This window comes from Cebus imitator, unplaced genomic scaffold (genome assembly GCF_001604975.1).
Source record: "Cebus imitator isolate Cc_AM_T3 unplaced genomic scaffold, Cebus_imitator-1.0 Scaffold15, whole genome shotgun sequence".
In the NCBI taxonomy this organism is placed as follows: Eukaryota; Metazoa; Chordata; class Mammalia; order Primates; family Cebidae; genus Cebus; species Cebus imitator.
Genome location: NW_016107330.1, coordinates 9,540,700 through 9,554,590, shown reverse-complemented (window position 1 = coordinate 9,554,590; position 13,891 = coordinate 9,540,700). Strand labels below are relative to the sequence as shown.

General features: G+C 51.2%; 3 protein-coding genes across 8 annotated transcripts in view; 2 read left to right on the top strand and 1 right to left on the bottom strand.

The window, feature by feature from the left end:
* Window positions 1-5,783, top strand: part of LOC108287492 (aflatoxin B1 aldehyde reductase member 3) — a 25,857-nt gene extending 20,074 nt beyond the window's left edge. The window contains exon 9 of the transcript XR_005196472.1: window positions 5,771-5,783. The gene's annotated coding sequence lies outside the window, so the exon portion shown is untranslated. The remainder of the gene's footprint in view (window positions 1-5,770) is intronic.
* Window positions 3,311-10,763, bottom strand: MRTO4 (MRT4 homolog, ribosome maturation factor). 2 transcript variants are annotated; one of them, XM_017505946.2, is made up of 8 exons: window positions 10,444-10,763; window positions 7,387-7,445; window positions 6,216-6,319; window positions 5,127-5,208; window positions 4,758-4,825; window positions 4,319-4,470; window positions 3,756-3,832; window positions 3,311-3,628 (listed from the first exon to the last, which is right to left on the bottom strand). In XM_017505946.2, the coding sequence occupies exons 1-8, from the start codon at window positions 10,469-10,471 to the stop codon at window positions 3,479-3,481; spliced, it is 720 nt and encodes a 239-aa protein (XP_017361435.1). In that variant the 5' UTR covers window positions 10,472-10,763; the 3' UTR covers window positions 3,311-3,478. The 2 variants fall into 2 exon arrangements, with proteins under 2 accessions (XP_017361435.1, XP_017361439.1); XM_017505950.2 differs by lacking the exon at window positions 7,387-7,445 and having other exon boundaries at window positions 3,328-3,628; window positions 10,444-10,568.
* Window positions 10,749-13,891, top strand: part of EMC1 (ER membrane protein complex subunit 1) — a 37,259-nt gene continuing 34,116 nt past the window's right edge. For all 5 annotated transcript variants that reach the window (XM_017505901.1, XM_017505892.1, XM_017505880.1 and 2 more), the window contains exon 1: window positions 10,749-10,887. In XM_017505901.1, coding sequence (XP_017361390.1) covers window positions 10,793-10,887 — 95 coding nt within the window. In that variant the 5' untranslated portion in view covers window positions 10,749-10,792. The remainder of the gene's footprint in view (window positions 10,888-13,891) is intronic.

Sequence of the window (13,891 nt, the reverse complement as noted above, 5' to 3'; positions counted from 1 at the left end):
TGGCATGTGGCTCATGGGGCTGGCATGTGGCTCATGGGGCTGGCATGTGGCTCATGGGGCTGGCATGTGGCTCATGGGGCTGGCATGGGGCATTTCCTTTCCTCACTAAGCAGGTGAGGGCAGATGGCTCAGCTCAGGCCACAGAGCCAGAATTGGAGATCAGGACTCGTGTCCCCTAGGGTACACAGTTGTGCTGTTGTAGGCGCTCAGGGGACCTAAGGTGGTGGGGTGTTTGACACCTGGTGAAAAGGTTAAATGCTAGGGTTTTTTGAAATGGAATCTCACTCTGTCCTCCAGGATGGTGTGCAGGAGCCCCATCACCACTCCCTGCAGCCTCGACCTCCCAGACTCAAGTAATCTTCCTGCGCCAGCCTCCAGAGCAGCTGGGACTAGGGGTTCTCATCCCTCTTTGGCCTCCCAAAGTGCTGGGACTACAGGTGTGGCCATCATAGCTGGCCAAATGCAAGGATTCCTGCCCACTGCCTCCCCTCTACCCACCCAAGAACATGGATGAGGGGCCCAGGAGCCTGCATATATTCTGATGCTCAGATACGTAACATGTCTACTTAGAAGCCATTAGCCCCTCAGTGCTTCAGGGACCTGGGTGTGGGCAACCACCCTGGGATGACCCCAAGTACTGACCTCTGTGCCATTCCCTCTCCCCACCCAGCTTCTGGAAGGAGCACCACCAGGATGTGTGTAGCACCAGTGCCCCAGCATGACCTTGGCTGCCCTGCAATGGAAGGAACGCTCACAAGCTGCAGGTAACCCAGCTGTCTCTAGATGCTCAGATGCTTCTCTCAAATTTTGCGGGGGTGTGGGGAACGGGGAAGCTGCGAGGGCTATGCAGTCATTTGGTCATTTCTGAGATAAGTCCTTTTCTTCCTATGAAAGCTCTGCACGGCCCAGTTCTTTTGGGTGGTAAACCTGTTCTTAGACAAATTACTTAAGTGGCCAGGTCACCAACACCTTCTTGCAATGGCCCTGTTAAGTATGATCACCTCAGTTATACATGAGGAAACTGGCTCAGAGCAATTTCACTTGACTAGGGTCCCACAGCTTACGTGTGGTAGGGAATGAATGTGGGTTTGACTGAAACTAACTTTTTTCTTTTTTGGGGGACAGAGTCTTCCTCTGTCATCCAGCTTGGAGTGCAGCAGCTTGATCATAGTTCACTGTGACCTTGACTTCCAGGGTTCAGACAATCCTCCGCCTCAGTCTCCTGTGTAGCTGGGACCACAGGCATACACCACCACGTGACTAATTTTTCTATTTTTTGTAGAGATGGGGTTTCTTACTACGTTGCCTGGGCTGGTCTTGAGTCCTTGGGCTCAAGCAATCCTCCTACCTTAGCATCCCAAATTGCTGGGATTACAGGTGTGAGCCACTGCCTGAAACCTGTGGTTTTAATCATTAGCCTTTACTGGGTCCCAGACTGCCCACCCTGGAGACAGAGTCCAACCCCACGTGTAGTGGCGGGGCTTCCCTCTGCCTGCTGTCCCTAACCCCCTTCTCCAGCTTGGGTATTATATGGCTATGGCTCCCCTTCAAATGAGTACCTATTAAGTGCCAGGCCTGGAGGCAAAGTACTTCACACAATTTCTAATTCAGACAAGCAGCTTGAAAAGTAAAGGAAGTTTGAAGCCGAAGGGCTGGATCACTGACCCGGGTTTACCCAGCTGCTGAAGTCAGCAGCTCTGAAGTCAGCTGTCTGCAGCTGAGACAGAGTGGAGACAGGGCTTCAGAGCCCAATGGCCACGGCTGTTTGCAGGCAGTAATACAAGGCATACATAAACTAACCAGAGCCCAAACAGCGGCGGGGCCATGGCTGGGAGGGGCATGTTGAGTCACTGTGCAGCGGAAGTGTGTTGAAGTCTAGCTGTCTCCCTTGCAGGTTGTCCATGGGGACGTGGTCATCCTGGCTGGAGCAGCTGGAGAAATTGGCAGCAGCAGAGGAAGGACATCTGGAGCCAGCTGTCATGGAGGTGGTTGATCAAGCCTGGCACCGGAACGTCCCACTACTTCCTCTAGGCCTGGCTAGACCTGGCTCAGGTGCGGAGCGCACCACCGGCCACCTTTCATCCTCTCCCCCTGGTCAGTTGTGGCCTTCAGTGGTTTTAGGCTGCTTTCCCCTCAGCTCAGTTTGCAGACTGTCCGCTACACTCCTGCGGTCCTCCCAGCCACCCTCACGAGGCGAGAAGGCTGGGCCTGAGCTCTCCCTCAGCATTTCCTGCTAAGGCTGGCACTTCACCTGGCCCAGGCTGGGTGACCCTGGTGAATTCGTTTCCTCTTCCGCCGGGAGTCCACTTCTTGCTGTCCTTCCCAAGGGCTTGGTGAGAAGCAGGCAGGAGTATGAAGTCTTCAAAGAGCAGAGGCAGTGAGAGGTTGTCGGCACAACGCCCTTGTGAAGGTCGCCCCCCACACCCTGGGATGCGGCCTGACCTCTCAACAGCGGGGCTGGAGGTAGCTGTCTTCCATGCACGGCAGAGAAGAGGGCCGCCGTAACCCTGAAGCCGATTTGCTCTCATTCAAAACCGCTTTCATGAAATACAAACAGAACAATATGGGCTAGGTGCAGTGGCTCACACCTGTAATCCCAGCACTTTGGGAGGCCAAGGTGGGCAGATCGCTTGAGCTCAGGAGTTGGAGACCAGCCTGGGCAATATGGCAAAACTCCATCCCTATTTTAAATTTAAAAACAGAGGGGAAAAACCCAAACCAAAACCAAATAGAACAAGGTGGACAAAACCTACCATTAGGTCACCAAGAATAAAACCTCCCAGGATACCATGGAACTTTAGACACTGGCTCTCAACTCCCGCCATTGACTCCACTCTTGTCTCAGCTCAAGCCTATCTTCCTGGCATCTGCCAGATCTGCAGCCCTGGTGTGGAGGGCTGGGAGGACACCTAAATTTCCTCAGCAAATCCTTCTGCCAAGGGATACCCAGGGCTGAAGAGGAGAAGCTCCAGCTCTGGCATGGAGCTGTGTTATCCACAGCAGTCCCAAGGCAGCCAGTGGGGGAAGCTGGCTGACAGGGCAAACCACGGCAATCCAAGCAGAACAAGTGTGACGGCCGCCCAGGCTGGAGTGCAGGGTCATGATCACGGCTCACCGAGCCTCAAACTCCCAGGCTTACGCAATTCTCCCACCTCATTCTCCAGAGTAGTGGGGATCACAGGCGTGTGCCACCACGCCTAGCTAATTTTTTCATTTTTTTGTAGAGACGGGATCTTGCTGAATTGCCCAGGCTGGTTTCAAACTCCTGGGCTTACCAAAGGCCTCTTTCCTAAGAAAGATCCCCCTTGTCTCCAGGGAGACATCCTACAAAGTTTTATTCTTTACAGGAACTCAGTGCCCATTATGTACCCTGTGCACAGCCAAACAAAAAGCTGCTCTCTCTAGAGAGGTGGCAGCAGTCCTGCATGGTCCAGTGAGACCCCGAAGGTTCCAGGAGACCTTCGGTCCTGAGTCTCTTTCAGTCACTGTCTTCTGACTCTGAGTCTTCTGCGGACTCAGATGCGCTCTCTGGCAAGTCATCTCCCATCTGCTGGAACCTTCCCGACTGTGAGTCCCACATGTATTTGATGGTCACCTTGAATTCAGCCATCTCATACCCAAAAAGCTTCTGCAAGAGACAAAGGAAACAAAGCATCAGGAGGAATGAAGGTATTCAGAAGTGCAGGGGGGCGTTCTCAGCAGGCAGAGGAAAGGCAGCGGCCCCTCCTGCCAGGGCCCTCAGGGGCCACACTCACCAGGACACGTGCCTGCTCCGGGGTCAGCACGTCACCCTCCTTGCACACCTCGTAGTCTGACAGCAGGGTCACCACACCTGCAGGAGGGGGGTCCCCAGTTACCTCTGGCCTAGGGGCCTGCAGAGCCCTCTCTGTGCTGCCAAGTTGGGAGAATTCCAACTGGCCACCTGCCTTCCCCACAGCTCTAACACACACTGGGCAGTGGCTGCCTCTGTGAGGTCCCTTGATTCGCTGCAGCCTCGACCTCCTGGACTCGAGTGATCCTCTTGCCTCAGCCTCCCATATAGCTAGGACCACAGGCACACACCACCATGGCTAAGTTTTTGACTCTTTTTTTTTTTTTTAAACAGGTGCCAGGCCCTGATGTCTCTCAAGGGCTGCATTCTGGCTCTAAGTTACTGTCTGCTTTCACCCCAACTGTGAGGCGGGCACTCTTAGCTCCATTTTCACATGAGAAAATGGAGGCTTGTAGAAATAACCTGCTCAGCTAGAAAGGGAAGAGCTTGCAGGCCTGTGCTCTTGGACTCTGGGCTGTGACCTTTTGGCTCCAGGGCTGTCCATACCTCTCTTGAGGGTGGTAGGCAGGCCCAGCTGCCTGAGCTGTGGCTCCATGGAGTGGGGGAACTGCTCCAGGGGCCCTGAGTCCAAGCTCACAGTGAAAGTTGCTTTGTTACCAGCTCGGGCATAGTCCATTTCTGTGTATTTCATGAACCATCTAAGGAAAAAGAGAAGAGGTAAGAGGGGATGCTTACCAGCCCACGAGTCAGGTTCCCCAAGTGTCCTGTGGTCCTGGGCCTTCTTCCTTCATAGAAGCCAGCCAGCCCAGCACACCATGCTGGAGAGGGCAGAGAGGGCTGTGGTCCCAGGCCACAAGCTCAGTGACGGGCTTCCAGGAGTGGTTCCAACTGGATGCCCCCCACACGGAAGGAAGTCCCCGCATCATTCCTTCCCTGAAATCCCCTCTCACCCTCCTCTTCCCCTCCGTTCCTCAGGAGTACTTACTCATTCACCTCCTCCTTTGTGCGGTTGGTGAACAGGAGACCCACTTCGCCCCTCAACTTTTTGCTGACCTACAAATCGACAGTGAGGCCGGCGGGGTCACATTAGAGTAGTGCTTCTCTTCTAGACACGTTTTTGGTCACCAGGGGACATTTGGCAACATCTAAAGATGTTTCTGATTGTCACAGCGGGAAGGAGTGGGAGGCAGGAAGTGTGCTATTCCCTGGTCTGGAGGTGAAGGGAGAGCTTTAAGCCAGGACCTGCTCGCCCTGAGCCATGGAGCTGCCAAGGGCTGGGGAGGCTGTCACGTGGGAGTAGCGGGAGAGAAGGCGGCCTTGCCTCAGCCCCTTCCTGTGAGGATTGGCAACTTACCTGGTGCAGGTTGTCCTTGTACTCATCAGATGGGCTCCGACCCAAGGCCACCATCATCACCTTGTTTTTGCCAAAGAACATCCTACCACAGGAGAAAGAGCGTTCTGTGAAGGAAGTACCCTGCCCTCTCCATCCCTCAGCTACCTGCAAAGCCGCTCTAGTCCCCAGTGAGCTCAGGCCCAGGCTGAGCCAGTGGCACCCACTCCTCCATGCTGCCTGGCCACACAATCTCCCGCTCAGGGTCCCTTTCATTATGCCCCCACCCACAAACCCCTGACATGGCAACAGTCTGTGTCTCAGCCCATCATGAGCATTTTGTACCAGTTCCCTGTCTGGATGTATGAAGGAGGCATGTTAACAGGTGAAGCACAGCTGGTGTGGCAAGAGACCACCACCAGGGCCACCTGCCCCAGGACAGAAACTTGCCACGTGGTTCCTGCATCCTACTCCGGGGTCGCTGTGTTCCAGTGCATGTACTGACATTCTAAAATTCATGTGATACTCCTAAACCGTCCAGACTCCAGGATTAAAGGGCCACTTTTCCTGAAAGGACCACCTCTCAAACATCTCTTGAGTAACTGCCAAGTCCTGCCTCCTAAAGGTTCAGTGCAAGACCTGCTTTTTTTTTTTTTTTTTTGATTGAGTCTCATGCTGTCACGCAGGCTGGAGTGCAATGGTGCAGCTCACTGCAATCTCTGCCTCATGGGTTCAAGTGATTCTTCTGCCTCAGCCTCCCGAGTATTGGGATTACAGGCGTCCGCCACCACACCAGGCTAATTTTTGTATTTTTAGTAGAGAAGGGGTTTTGCCATGTTGGCCAGGCTGGTCTCGATCTCCTGAGCTCAGGTGATCTGCCTGCCTCAGCCTCCCAAAGTGCTGGCATTACAGGCGTGAGCTACTGCGCCCGGCCCAAGACCAGCTTTAACAGTGAAAAATCAGTGCCCTTCAGTAGCAGGTAGCACTTTGTCCTTACCAAAGTGTCAGCGGCATGACCCAGGCACCTAAAGGGTCAGAAGTTGCTCCTGTGCTTTGACTGAGAGCAGCCTGGTGTCCCCACTCAGAAGGGCCTTTCTCCCCCTGCCCGCTCACCGGCTGTGCTTCCAGGCGTTCCGGATGTCCTTCAGCTTGCTATTCCTCATGTTGGCCACAGAGAAGATGAAAAGGTACTTGTAGGTGTCCACACATTTCCGAAGCTGTGGGACAATTCACGACGCTCTGAGTTCAAGCGGCAGAATACGATGGGCACTACTCTGACCGCAGATGGGAATGAATCTGCTCTGGGCCCCAGATAACTATGGAAACTGGAAGAACTGGAGGCCTCTCATTTGGTTGTCTCCCACCTCCATTACTGAAATTAGGATCGCCAACTACAGGGGAGGCTGAGCCATGGATCTACACCCCACAGCCTTTCCCAGGTCTCTGACTTATCTAAGACCAACAGTGGAACTGACGATCAGCTGTTACCCACACCAGCAAGGCTCCTGCCACATGGAGCCTCAGTGTTACAAGGGGAGGCAGCTCATTGGTACTGCTCTGCATGCAGTGCTGGCCAAAAGCACCATGAGGTGGCCTCCAGGAGTGAAGCCTGCAGGAGGGGACAGTTTTCACCTAGCCTGCAGCCCAGGTTGGCAGGTCAGACGCACTACAGACAATGGGTTGGTGCGGTCTCCTACCCGCAGCAATTTGTTTTTTTTGTTTTTTTTTTTTTTAAAGACAGGGCCTCACTCTGTTGCCCAGGCTGCGTACCACCAAGTCCAGCTAGTTTTTCTCTCTTTTCTTTTTGTAGAGATGAGGTTTTGCCATGTTGCCCAGGCTGGTCTTGAACTCCTTGACTCAAGCTATCTGATCACTTGGCCTCCCAAAGTGCTGGGATTACAGGTGTAAGCCACTGTGGCTGGCCTCCTCCTGTTTTTTTTTGACATTGGGCAGGCTAACAAACCTCTTTAAGCTTAAGTGACCCCAAATGCAAAACAGCAACATCATCACCTAGTACCTACATCACAGGGATGTTACAAGGATGGAGTGAACAATACATCTGAAACACTTAGTGCAGGACGGGGCACAGAGTAAGAACTAATCAAAGCTGTAAACCATCACTATGGAAGTTTTTGCTGGTGCTGCTGCTGGAGGAAAAAGGGCTGGATTAGCAGCTTGGAGATTCCCCCCCCTCCCCCACTAGTATGCTCTCCTGGCCAACAGTCCTATACCTACCCTTATAAACCAAACAATTTCAAGCTCTGGAAAAAGAACCACCTCTTACCTCTTCTATCAGGTTCTGTTTCAATTCCAAGCCTTTCTTGGCAGTTTTGGTTAAGGAGACTAATGAAAACAAGGAGAGAGATGATGAGAGACACATCTAGATGCACTGGAGACTTCAGCTGGATGCAGCCATGCTGAAAAAGGCAGCAAGGCCTTCACGGCCATCACTTCTGGCACACACAGCCACCATTCCAGGGCCCATGGAATGCCTACTCATTAGCATTTTTGGGCCTGACGATCCCTGGATATAAATCTGGCTATTCAGACAAACTCGGCCTTTCTTAGCTCCTCAGGCTGACCCAAATAACTTGGTTGCAGTGTGAGGGGTGGAGGTTGTTCCTGCTGCTGGGAGTGCTCTGGGTGGCAGACCTCACCTGCCGGTTGAGGCAGGCCTCTTTCTGGTTTTTTTTGGCTTTTTTTTTTTTTTTTTTGATATGGGGTCTCACTCTGTCACCCAGGCTGGAGTGCAGTGGCATAATTTCGGCTCACTGCAGCCTTGACCTCCTGGGCTCAGGCAATCCTCCCACACAGTTAGGACTACAGACACACCCCATCATGGTCTGCTAATTTTGTCTGGGACCACAGAAATCCATCACCATACCCAAGTGATTTTTCTATTTTTTGCAGAGATGAATTCTGCCATGTGGTCTGGGTTGGTCTCGAACTCTTGGGCTCAAGAGATCTGCCTACTTCAGCCTCCCATACTGTTGGAATCATAGGTGTCAGCCACTGCACCCAGCCCCTTTCTGCTCTCGACCATGATGCAGCGTCCACTCTCGCTGGCCTATGCGGTGAAACAGCGAGTCTGGGGCTCAACCTCCTGTTACATATCTGCGCTCCAATTTTGCAGTGTAGACTCACAGATGCAGCAACACCTCTCTGGGGAGGAACATGTTACCTCTATTGTAAAAATGGCTGGGACCCAATTTACCCTCTATCCAGAAAGTTTGGCATTTGCCAGACCTGCCCCAGGCCCTCTGCACAGAATCAAATTGTTCCAGAATCACTTAAAAGAACTCCAACTGCAAAGCCCAGGGTGCCCTCACAAAGGGGCCTCGGCCTCTCTTCTTTAGCCTGCCTGGCACTCAGCCCCTCTTAACAAGGCACCACACGGACAAGGACAATCATACCAGCAAGGAGGGCAAAAGAAATATAGCTGGCCACTTCCCATCATTTCCACTGTTATACCTTGGATCCAAGCCAGCATCGCCCTCTCTTGGATTAATATGGGCCTCACTGCTTCCATCCCTGCCCTCTGACCTGTCTTCCCCAGCTAGTCTCACCAAGGCAACCAGAGTGACCCTTTACAAGTAAAGGTAAATCACATGAATCTTCTGCTTGAACTCTAGGGAGGAAAGCCAATGCCTTGCCAAGGCTGAGGAAGTCCTGCCCTCTTTGCCTAACCCTCTCCCGCAACTCTGTTTGGATCCTTCTGTCCAGCCCCACTGGCCTCTTGTCCCAAACATGTCAAATCTGCTCCCACTTCAGAGCCTCTTCACTTCACGTTCCCTCTACTTGGAACAGCATTCTCCCAAGTATTTCTACCGGTGCGCAATTCCAAGGTTGCTCACTTCCTTTCTTCGATTTTCTGCTCATTTGTCACCTCATCCGTGAGACCTTTCCTGACCACATTATACAAAATATCACCGTCTCTTCACCCCGTGTTTACTCAATCTGATTTTTTGCATTTTGTGGAATGTGTTTCCCCTAAAACGTTAAGGTTGATGAGAACTAGGCCTTCTTTGTTGTAACTGCTGTATCCTCCAACGCCTAGAAAGTGACAGATCCCTAAATATTTTTGAATATGCTGGGGAGCGGATTGGAGAGAGATGCCACCACAGCAAAGGTGGCCAAAGATGGTCTCTTAAGAGGTGCTCAAGTCGGGGGTAGTGGCTCACGCCTGTACTCCCAGCACTTTGGGAGGCTGAGGCGGGAGGGTCGTTTGAGCCCAGGAGTTCCAGACCAGCCTTGGCAACACACTGAGAGTCATCTCTACAAAAACAAAAAAAACCTGGTTTGAGACCAGCCTGGCCAATATGGTGAAACCCCATCTTTACTAAAAATACGAAAAATTAGCTGGGAGTGGTGGGGTGCGCCTGCAGTCTCAGCTACTTGGGAGGCTGAGGTGGGAGGATCACTTAAGCCCAGGAGGCGGAGGCTGCAAGGGCTTATTTTATCTATCTATCTATCTGTCTATCTATCTATTTAATTTGTTATCTATTTATTTATGAGAGGGAGTCTCGCTCTGTCGTGCCCAGGCTGGAATGCAGTGGTGTGATTTTGGCTTATTGCAACCTCCGCCTCCCGGGTTCAAGCGATTCTCCCGCCTCAGTCTCCCAAGTTGCTGGGATTACAGGCACCCGCCACTACGCGCAGCTAATTTTTTGTATTTTTAGTAAAGATGGGATTTCACCATATTGACCAGGCTGGTCTCGAACTCCCGACCTCAGATGATCCACCCGCCTCGCCTACCAAAGTGCTGGGATTACAGGCATAAGCCACCGTGCCCGGCCTCCAGTGACTTATGATCGCACCACCGCACTCCAGCCTGGGCAACAGAGTGAGATCCTGTCTCAGAGAGGTCCTGTTAGCTGACAACTAAGAAGAACAAGCCATACGAAGAGGTAAGCCTGCCAGGCAGAAACAACCGCAGATACACAACGCCAGAGCGCGAACAAGCCTGTGCTGGAAGAAGGGAAAGGGGAAAGGCAGCCAGGACGGCGGGAACGCAGGAAGTTGAGAAAGGGCCGAGGTTGGGAAAAGTGGGCCGAAACGAGTGGGGGGTGCTCAGGGGTTGTCTCCCGGCCCAGTCGGCCTTGCAAGAGCACTTGAAACTAGGCAAAAGAGTCTCGGCTCCCTGGACACGACCAGGCGTCAGCCCCCTCTGGCGGTTCTACAGCCCCGAAGCCCCCATTCCAGCTCGCAGCGAGGCAGCAGAACACCTCGAGGACATTCCTGGTGTCCTATTCTGCGTCTCCGCCTCCCCAAAGCCCCCACCGCAGGCTGGGCAACCAGCCCGCGGAGTTCCCCTAAGAGTCCCAACGCTCCCTTCGCCCACCTTTCTTGTCGCGCTTGGATTTGGGCATCGCGTTGAATCCACGTGCGGCGGAAGACGGTGCACCCTGTTAAGACCCCGGCGGCGCGGGGGCCTCTGGGACGGCCCTCGGGGGGCTGCCCCTCGCGTGTGCCTGACCCAATATGCGCTGCAGCCCGCCTCTCACTGCCGAGGCGTCGCCTGCGCTTTCTCTTGCGCCTGTAGGGCGACTTCCTGCGTACCCAGGCGGCCCCCGAACCCCGAGCGTCCCACCGAGGACCTCGTACAAGATCCCAGCTCTTTGGTCCCGCGGAGGTGGAGCCGCGGCGCGGTGCATGCCGGGACGGCGGCGGGCGGTGCCTACGCTCGCATCATGGCGGCGGAGTGGGCTTCTTATTCCTGGGTTTGGGCTGCCCTGCTGATTTCTGTGGCCGCGGTCTACGAAGATCAAGTGGGCAAGTTTGATTGGTGCGTACGTGTGGAATATATTCGAGAGATAAGTGGCTGTTTCCTCAGTACCTGTCTCCTACCTGCTAAAGGGAGGGGGATTGTCATGTAGCAGGATTGGCTACATAATTTGCAGGACCAGTACAAGATGAAAACGTGGCTTCTTGTTCAAAAGTTATTAAGGATTTAAAGTCGTCGGGAGCAGAGCTTTAAACCAAGTATTAGAGTTCCTTCTAAGTTGATCCTTGTGTGTAAGCCGGCCCTGCCATCCAGTCATGCTTGGGGTGCTTGCTGGCCAGAGGTCACTGATCCCGTCCTCCCTCGTCAGGTTCCATTTCTTTGACTGTCAAGCTTCTGGTCTACCAGGTGTCAGAGGTCCCCAAGCCGTCAGTGAACTTTAATTCCTACTCGAATTGGTGTCTTGTAGTATGTGAACAGGGCTTTCGTCTTAAAAGTCCTAAACTGAGTCCTTTTCCCCCTCTTCTCAATCTAGTCTGGCCCTGGGCTCAGAGCAGAATTGCTGAAAACACTAAGCAGCTAGAAGATGCCATTTATTAATTCATTCATTCACCCACCCACGTCCTCCTCAGGGCCCTGGAGTCGCTTGCTTTTGTTTGAATTTTGCCAATTAAGAGTTGTGTGATTTTGGGGAAAGTGACTTAACCACTCTGTGCCTTGGTGTCTTTGTAGAATGGGTTTAGTAACAGTCCATTATCTCCTACAGTACATGTGAGAATGCGTGAGACAATCCAATTACTTAGCACAATGCCTGGCTCATTGAATGTCACTAAATGTTACCTGTTGTTATTGCTATTTACACTTTATTCTTCAGGGCCCAGCTCAGATTTCTCCTCCTCTGAAGTATTTTCTGTCTTGGAAAAGTTGATGTCGAGTACCTGTTATGCCAGACAAATAGAACATAAGTCACATTTTAAATGTCATATGTGTATATTACACATATATAGCAGGTGATATGTGTATCTAATTTTGCAGAATACTAGATATATGCAGTTTTCTCTTTTCCTTTCATGAACGAATGAATGAATGGCATTTCCTAGCTGCTTAGTGTGTTGGGTAACTCTGCTCTGAGACCAGGGCCAGGCTAGGCTGATGAGAGGGAGCAAAGGACTCAGGTTTTTTTTTTTTTTTTTTTGAGACACGGTCTCATTCTGTAACCCAGGCTGGAGTGTAGTACAGTCACAGCTCACTGCAGCTCCAACCTCCCGGGTTCAAGTGACCCTCCCACCTCAGCCTCCTCAGTAGCTGGGACTACTGGTGCACACCTCTCTAGTTTCTTTGTATTTTTTTGTAGAGACTGGGTTTTGCTATGTTGACCAGGCTGGTCTTGAACACCTGGGCTCAAGCGACCCACCTGCCTTGGCCTCCCAAAGTGCTGGGATTACAGGTGTGAGCCACTGCACCTGGTCTACAGTTTTCAGAGTGAAAAATAAATAGAAGAATTACAGGTATGCGTCTCTTAATGATGGGAATACATTCTGAGAAATGCACTTTTGTGCAAACATTGTAGCGTGTACTTATGTAAACCTAGACGGTTTAGCCTGCTACGTACCTAGGCTATATGGTATATCCTGTTGTTCCTAGGCTACAAACCTGTACAGCGTGTTACTGTACCAAAAACTGTAGGCAGCTGTAACACAATAGTAAATACTTGTGTATCTAAACATAGAAAAGGCACAGTAAAAATAGGGTGTGAAAGATAAAAACTGGTACACCTGTATAGGGCACTTACCATGAACGTATGTTGCAGGACTAGGAATTGTTCTGGGGTTAGTCAGTGCGTGAGTGGTGAGTAAATGTAAAGACTTAGGACATTACTATACAACTACTGTGGACTTCATAAACACTGTACATTTAGACTATACTAAATTTATAAGATATTTTTCTTCAATAATTAACCTCAGCTTAATACAGCTTTTTAACTTTACATTTTATTTTTTTAAATTTTTGACTTGTAATAATACTTTGTGTAAAACACAAACCCTTTACAGCTGTACAAAAATATATTTTTAAAATTTGTTTTTGACATGGGATCTTGCTGTGTTCCCCATGCTGATCTTGAACTCCTGGGCTCAAGCAAGCCTCCCACCTCAGCCTCCCTAGCAGCTGGGGTTACAGGCACATGCTATCATGCCTGAGTTAATAATATTTTCCTTATATCCATATTCTGTGAGCTTTTTCCTACAATACTAAAAAAATTTTTTTTCAGTCTTAAACTATTTTGTTAAAGACCAAGACAGGCCGGGCATAGTGGCTCACATCTGTAATCTCAGCATTTTAGGAGGCTGAGGGGGGTGGATGGCTTGAGCCCAGGAGTTCAAACCAGCTTGGGCAATATGGCAAAACCTCATCTCTACAAAACATACAAAAATTAGCTGGGCATGGTGGTGGGTGCCTATAGTCCCAGCTATTCAGGAGGCTGACTGAGGTGGGAGGATCACCTCAGCCTCCTGAGTAGCTGGGACTATAGTTTTTTGAGACCATCTCAAAAAACAAACAAAAAAACTAAGACACAAACACATTAGCCTAGGCATAAATAGGGTCAGGATCATCAATATCACTGTCTTTCACCTCCACATACTGTCCTACTGGCAGGTCTTCAGGAGCAGTACCACTCATGGAGCTGTCTTCTCCTGTGATAACAGTACCTGTTTCTGGAATACCTCTTTTTTTTTTTGCGATGGAGTCTTACTCTGTCACTCAACCTGGAGTGCAGTGGCGCGATCTCAGCTCACTGCAACCTCTGCCTCCTGGGTTCAAGCTCTTCTTGTGTCTCAGCCTCCCAAGTAGCTGGGACTAGAGGCACACACCACTGAGTCTGGCTAATTTTTGTATTTTTAGTAGAAATGGGGTTTTACCATGTTGGCCAGGCTGGTCTCAAACTCCTGACCTCAGGTGATCGCCTGCTTCAGCCTCCCAAAGTTCTGAAGTGGCAGGAGCCACCATGGCCAGCTTGGAATGCCTCTTGAAGCACCTGCTTGAGATTATTTTACAGTTAATCTTTTTT